The sequence below is a fragment of the Nicotiana tomentosiformis genome, chromosome 2, assembly GCF_000390325.3.
Source record: "Nicotiana tomentosiformis chromosome 2, ASM39032v3, whole genome shotgun sequence".
Lineage (NCBI taxonomy): Eukaryota > Viridiplantae > Streptophyta > Magnoliopsida > Solanales > Solanaceae > Nicotiana > Nicotiana tomentosiformis.
Window position 1 is genome coordinate 164086685 of NC_090813.1, and position 7424 is coordinate 164094108.

Genomic DNA, 7424 nt, shown 5'->3' on the forward strand with positions numbered 1-7424 from the left:
AATTCGCTCAACAATATTTGCCATTTTGCTAACTTGCACGTAGGCATGGGTTTCTGGAAGATGTACTTTAGCGGATCCATCCTTGATATGAGATATGTAGTGTATGCACAGAAATAATGCCTTAACTTCTGAGCTATCCATGTCAAAGCACAGCAAGCGCATTCCAGCAAAGAATACCGGGCTTCGTAAGGGATGAATTTCTTGCTCAAATAATATATCGCATGCTCCTTTCTTCCAATTTCATCATGTTGTCCCAAAACACAACCAAAAGCTCCCTCCAATACGGACAAATAAAGCAGCAGAGGCCTTCCTGGTTCTGGTGTGACCAGAACAGGTGGTTTAGATAAATACTCCTTGATTTTGTCGAAGGCTTTCTATCATTCTTCAGTCCAACTTGTTGTAGTATCTTTCCTCAGCATCCTGAAGATTGGCTTACATATCACAGTTGATTGTGCTATGAAGAGACTGGTGTAATTGAGACGCCCTAAAAAGCTCATCACATTTTTCTTATTCTTCGGAGGTGGTAGGTCTTGGATAGATTTGGCCTTTGATGGGTCCAACTCAATCCCTCTGTGACTGATGATGAATCCTAACAATTTTCCCGCAGGGACTCCGAAGGCACATTTTGCAGGATTCAACTTCAAATTGTATTTTCGAAGCCACTAGAAAAACTTTTTCAAGTCTGCTATATGATCCGAATTCCTTTTAGATTTGATGATAACGTCATCAACGTACACCTATATTTATTTGTGTATCATGGCGTGGAAGATGGTTGTCAGGGCTCTTATGTAGGTGGCTCCAATATTCTTCAAACCAAACGGCATCATTTTGTAACAGTATATCCCCCACGGTGTGAAGAAGGCCGTCTTTTTAGCATCTTTTCATCCATCTAGATCTGATGGTATCCTGCGAAACAATCTACAAAGGATTGAAGTTCATGCTTGGCACAGTTGTCAATCAGTATGTGTATATTGGGCAATGGGAAATCATCTTTGGGACTTGCTCTATTTAGATCTCGGTAATCAACACATACTCTAACTTTCCCGTCTTTCTTCGGAACTGGCACAATGTTGGCCAACCAAGTTGGGTATTCAACCACTCTAAGAACCTTGGCTTTGATTTGTTTGGTGACCTCCTCTTTTATCTTCAAACTCATATCCGTCTTGAACTTTCTGAGTTTTTGCTTTACCGGTGGACACATGGGATTAGTGGGTAGCTTGTGAGCCATAATAGATGTACTCAAACCAGTCATATCGCCATAGGACCATGCAAAGATATCTTCATATTCTTTTAGGAATCTGATGTACTTTTCCTTCTCTGATGGTGATAGATGAATGCTTATACGTGTTTTCTTGAACATTTCAGAATCCCCTAAGTTAACGGTCTCAATTTCCTCCAAATTAGACTTTGGTTTGTTTTTAAAGCTTTCCACTTCTCAGATGATTTCCTCGGGTATTTTATCATCTTCCAGATCCTCTGAATCACTATCTGTATGTCACGTTGTGTCATTATATGTCATAGTCGTAGGTTCATCGGGATAAGTAACAATAATGCTGAAAAGAAAATATAAAGAATAATAATAAATACGAAAAGTAGTAATGCATTAATAAAATCTTAAAACGTCAACAAGTACTACTCGATGACTCGAGCAATTATTTCAAAATAAAATACTGAACAATGTCACAAATGCTCAAAATTTAAAGTAATTCATGCTAATTTGCCAGGCTATCTAGGAACTCGATGGGCCCGGGATAGTACAACAGTCCAGTTCTTGAGAACAACTCCTTTCTCCATAGTCTAAATAGTAAGGTCTTCCTCCTCCTCCTCCTCAACTATTGTACTGCAGTCCATATCCTCTTCGTCTAGAAACAGCTTCCTCATGCCCTCTAAAACTTCATTTTCCTCGGATCCCCTCATCATGTTAGCTTGATGGAATGTCTGGTGCAGAGGTGGAATCGGTTGTTCCATTGGATAATAAGGACAAAGCCATTGTGGTGACCAATTCTGGTACTCCTGCCATGTGTATTCATATCAGACTCCAAAAATCGTGCCATGACGCTGTGGTTGTACGGGTTTGGTGATCCCTTAGAGATTTTTGCCGAGACCCTTTGCCAGGTTCATACCCTGTCCATAGCAGTATGCTTTCTATCTTGTTTCTCCACCATCGGTCCATTTCAATTGCGTTGACTCGCTCAATGTGATGGTATGTTTCTCCACCCAGTTTCTTTCTATTTTCGATGACTAGAACAATCTGATTGGTGTAGATGGGGTTACTTCTATCTCCATGAATGATTACCTCCTGATGATTCCACTCAAACTTCACAGCCTGATGCATGGTTGAAGCCACTGCACCAGCAGCATGTATCCATGGTCGTCCCAATAATAGGTTGTAAGTAGCAGATATATCCAGCACCTGAAACTCGACATCAAACCAAGTCGGGCCCATCTGTATACTGAGGTTGATATCTCCAATGGTAGCTCTCTAAGATCCATCAAATTCTTTCACATTCATGCTTCCCATCTGTATCTCGTGCAGGCCTTTACCTAATCTCTTTAGAGTAGTCAGTGGGCATATGTTGAGACTTGAACCCCCATCTATCAGGACCCTGACGATGAACTTATCCTCAAATCTCAATGTGATGCGTAGTGCCCTGTTGTGACTCAATCCTTCTGGTGGTAATTCATCATCATGAAATGCAATTCTGTGACTCTCCAATACCTATCCGACCATGTTATCCATCTCCCTACTAGTGATGTTGGTGGGTACATAAGCTTCACTCAACACCTTCATCAAAGCATTCCTGTGTGTGTCTGAGTTTTGCAGCAGTGACAATATGGATATCTGAGCGGGAGTTTTGTTCAAGTGGTCAACAACAGAGTACTCTCTTGCTTGCACCTTCCTCCAAATATCATCATTTTCAGTCTCGACCATAGGCAGCTTAGTTATGGCTTCCTTGCTTGTTCCTCCTAGGTTTTTAGGGGTGTAAACTCGGCCAGTTCTAGTCATACCTTGTGCTATCCCTATTTCCTCTATTTTTGCTTTTCCTTTTCTCCTTGCTTCCGCAACATAGTCCCATGAGATGGCATCAGACTGGTAGGATGGCGTGGGAGCTACCATCATGGTGAAGGGTGTAGATATCTCAACTTCAAACAATGCCTGGGTTTGGACCACAACCAGCGTGAGGGTGACTGGAGATGTTTTAGGAGCATCTCCCTATCTAATGAGTCCTATTGACCCCTTCAAGTCCCATTCTTCATCTATCTCTATCACATTCACTCCCTCACCTCTATGATCCGGGAGAGGATTGCTAGGAACATTTGGTGCAGCTTCCTTTGCCTGTATGACCTTAGTGTCGATCAATGTCTGAATTTTATGTTTTAATGTGCGGCACTCATAAATGGTATGACCCTTCATGCCTGAATGATAGGCACATGTCTTGTTGGGGTTGATCCACTAGAAAGAATTATCCATAGCAACGGCAGGAATGGGAGTCACGTAACCAGCAGCCTTCAGCCTCTCGTACAGTTGGTCTATGGGTTCAACAATTGGGGTGTATTGTCTAGGTGTTCTTAGGTCAAAATTCGGTCGGGGTTTTTGGCGGTTTTGGTAGGAGGGTGGTGGAGAATGGTAATATGCGGGTTGAGTATTATAGGCATGATAGGTGGTAGCAAGTTGCTGGTATTTGGGCGGGTGAGGGTTGGTATGTGGGTGAAGGTGTTTGGTATGTGAGAGGAGACTTGGGACCCTGAGCTACCATTACGGCACCTACTTCTTTCTTTTTCGAAATACCTCCCGATTGCAAAGCTTTGTTCGTGGACTGCAGCACCTCGAAGTTGGTTACCATCCCACTCTTAATCCCTTCTTCTATTCTTTCTCCTAGCTTGATGATGTCGGAGAATTTGTGATTTTCAATAACAATTAACCTTTCATAATAATGCGGATCTTGAGCTTTGACAAAGAACTTATTCATTTGTTCTTCTTCAAGTACTGGCCTTACTTTCTCGGCTTCTGATTTCCAACGAGTAGCATACTCGCGGAAGGTTTCTGCTGGCTTCTTCTTGAGGTTTTGAATATAGAAAACGTCTGGCGTATTTTTCATGTTGAATCTGAATCTGTCCAAGAAGTCTGATGCCATGCTTACCCAACTAATCCACTTCTTTGGGTCTTGACTGATATACCAAGACAAAGCATCTCTTGTGAGGCTTCGCATGAACAGCTTCATACGGATTTGTTCATTCTTGTCCACTCCTACAAGTTTGTCACAATATGTTCTTAGATACACTTTCGGATCACCAGTCCCATCGAACATTTCAAACTTGGGAGGTTTGTAACCCTCCGACAGTTCCACATCCGGCTGAATACATAGTTCCTCATAGTTTAGACCTTCAACGCCTTTACTAACTTCAACATTTTGAACTCTACTATTGAGCTTCTTGAGTTCCTCCGCCATGTTCTTAATGAGCAGGTCTTTTTCAGTCGATTCAGGTATGTATAGGGCTTGTTGCGGAGTATGGGATAAAGTTTCCACATATATCATATTACTTTGGTGGACTCCGGGAACTTGGGTATAAGAGTGGTAATTGGTTGAGTTTTGGGGATCAGGAGTAGGTTGTGGTGCATTATGGGGAGTGTGATAAGTAGTGGTTTGTGGGTATTGAGCTAGATGATGAGGGTGTTGTTGAGGAGTTGGTACTGGTGGAGGATTAACGTTTTGAGGAGGTGTGGGATACTGGTGTGGTGCAGGAGGATTTGGTGGTGGGTTTTGGTTTTGTGTGTTTTGTGGTGGTGTATGGTTTTGGGTAGTCGGATTTTGCTGGTTAATGTCGGGGACATTGAGAGTGAGGGAAAAGTTTTGCCAAGTTTTGGACCTGCTCAAGTTCGCCTTGTAGTTCCAAGATTTTCTGTTCCAGACGTAAGACCAATTCATTCTGCGTCGGGGTACTTCGACCATCCGAGGTTTCAACGTTTTCTGCCATGACAGCATTGTCTTTTCTAATACCACTCAAATCATCCATCTTCCCTTTTCCTTTGCCTTTGGGATCTCTTGGTGGATGAGGAGGTTGAGGACCTCTGGATCTAGTGTGATATGTTGACGATGCCAGTATGCACGAACCAACCTTGGGGAATGTGAATAATCAAAAGAGAAGAAAAACAAAATAAAAGGTAGCCAAGTTAGTAAGAAATATTGAAAGAATGCTTGCGGTATTAAAACATGTTTTGCAAAGTCATGCAATAATTTGCGTCCTAATTTGGGAGACCTCATTATGCCTGAGGTAGGCCTAAGCGACACATAGACTTGGAGAAAACCGATGCCAATAATTGCTTCATTTCATTAATGCAAAAAATGAGCCAAACCTTTACTAAATCAACAATAATAATAAAGTTACTAATGGCATTTAGCCTTATTACAATCAAAATCTAAAGCTAAGCTAGAAAGCAGTAAAGAATATCATTTCCTAGTCTACTTGGTCCCTGAAGGACCTTCCCCGTGCTTGGCTCTTTTGACTCCATCAATCAGGTTCTCTAGATCGCGCATATCCAACAGTAAGTAAGCCTTTGCTAGATGCCCTCCTTCACTGCCATCTGTGCTTTGACAATCTGAGAGTCTCTTCCTCATCTTTCCTTCAAGCTCCATCAATCCTTATTCCAAGTATTCCAATTTTTCTGTTGACTTAGTGGCAATTTCTTTCCATTCTTTTATTGCTTCCATATTCACTTTGTGTTGTTCCAAATGTTTATCTTTAGACTCAAAAACCCTTTTGTGCAGCCTTCTATACTTAACTTGTGCCTCGGCAGCGTCATCTATAATCCTGTCTTTTAAATTAACTCCTGGCTTGATGTCTCCCGCTATATCGTCCACCAACTACGATGGATAGAAGTACACATGACCAGCATGATACCTGTCTGGCTCAATGGTTTCTATCTCCACAGTGATCTTCAAGTTCCACATATGTTGTGCCTCGAACTTGAATGGAATGACGTCCCCTTTGAAATCTGCCTTGTATTGGACCATGTTGGAAACTCGAGGTATGACTTATTTTCTTCCCGCTTGTCTCATTACCCTTATAGGAGCATAAGGATAGATGCCTCGCAACTCTATCAGTACCAGATGAGTAGTCTCTCTTGACCTGATGATGAACTCACTGTTAGAAAACCACTCAAACATCCAAAGTACTTGCTCGTCTGCTAGATTGTTGAATAAACGCAACCAACTTACCGCATTTCCAGGTCGTGCAAACCTATCTGGGATAAATGTCATTTTCTTTGGGTGATGGTAAGCTATGTGGTCATTCAACGGCCGTCGCATAATCTCTTGACGATATTCTCCTCTCTGAAAGTGTTCCAATAGCCAAACTTATAGTAACAGATTACAACCTTCGAAGTGTCCAAATCCCTGCTTGTATCGATCTAGAGCGCGGTATATTTCAGCTAAAATCATAGGGACGATGGTATAAGTTTGTCCTTTGATGTCTTCCATCAAAGTCCTAGCAACCATGGCTAAGCGAGTATGGATCATTCCCCCTTTCATTGGAAATATCAACAACCCCAAGAAGCAAACAATGAACACATAAACCCGGTAGTGCGTCCAACCCAAGGAAGTAATGGCAAGTTCATCATGATGAAGACGATATGACTTGCTATGCCCATACCTTTCGTAAAGAAATTTGAAAGGGATGTATGACTTTTTAAACAGAGCAGCTCATCATTTTTCTTCAAACCCAGCATCTTTAGAAAACCGCGAGGGGTGCGATTCTATGGTACTAGTAATCCTGGACTATCCCATGGCAACTTAGCGAAGACGGCCCTTTTCTCATCCCATAATATGGTAGCAGCCTCAATCAATGACCTATTTGGCTGAATGTTTACCAAGGATAGCAGGTTGCCTAATACTCTTCTCACATGGTTCTTGTCGCAAGGTGCAAGGTCTTTCCACCAGTAGAGTAGCAAGGGTGGGATGTTTTGGACCATACCGAACCTGAGGACTTCGTGCCTCATTTTCTGCAAACAAACAAAAGTTAGCCCCTTCCCCCCCTCCATATTTGACTATTGACGCAATAATGATCAACACATTGGCACATTTTCTCCAAGAAATGCACATAATATGATAGTGTCTATTGGGATTGTGGAAATCCCGTCGGACTTTGGACAAGGTTGCGCGTTGTTACGTTAATAACGCTCCAATCTGTGCTAGGCTTAGCATGATGCATGTACATTTTAAGTTAGAGTAGGGTTTCTAGAATGGTCTATACTGGTACTCCCAAGTGGACAGCTATAGAGGGAAAGGCACGGGACCGTCGATTGCACCGCTGATCGACTAGTCTACCGCACATAAGCCTTTCCGATTTTAAAAGGGTAGTTTTGGAAGAGCGCGGACACTCATCAAGCGCTGCTATGTTGATAATTGGCACGAGTGGAGTATGAT

At 42.3% G+C, this 7424-nt stretch overlaps 1 protein-coding gene across 1 annotated transcript; it reads right to left on the bottom strand.

Moving 5' to 3' along the window:
* Positions 1–3214: 3214 nt before the first annotated feature.
* Positions 3215–4451, bottom strand: LOC138905985 (uncharacterized). Its single transcript, XM_070194500.1, has 2 exons — positions 3843–4451; positions 3215–3454 (listed from the first exon to the last, which is right to left on the bottom strand). The coding sequence occupies exons 1-2, from the start codon at positions 4449–4451 to the stop codon at positions 3215–3217; spliced, it is 849 nt and encodes a 282-aa protein (XP_070050601.1).
* Positions 4452–7424: the final 2973 nt, after the last annotated feature.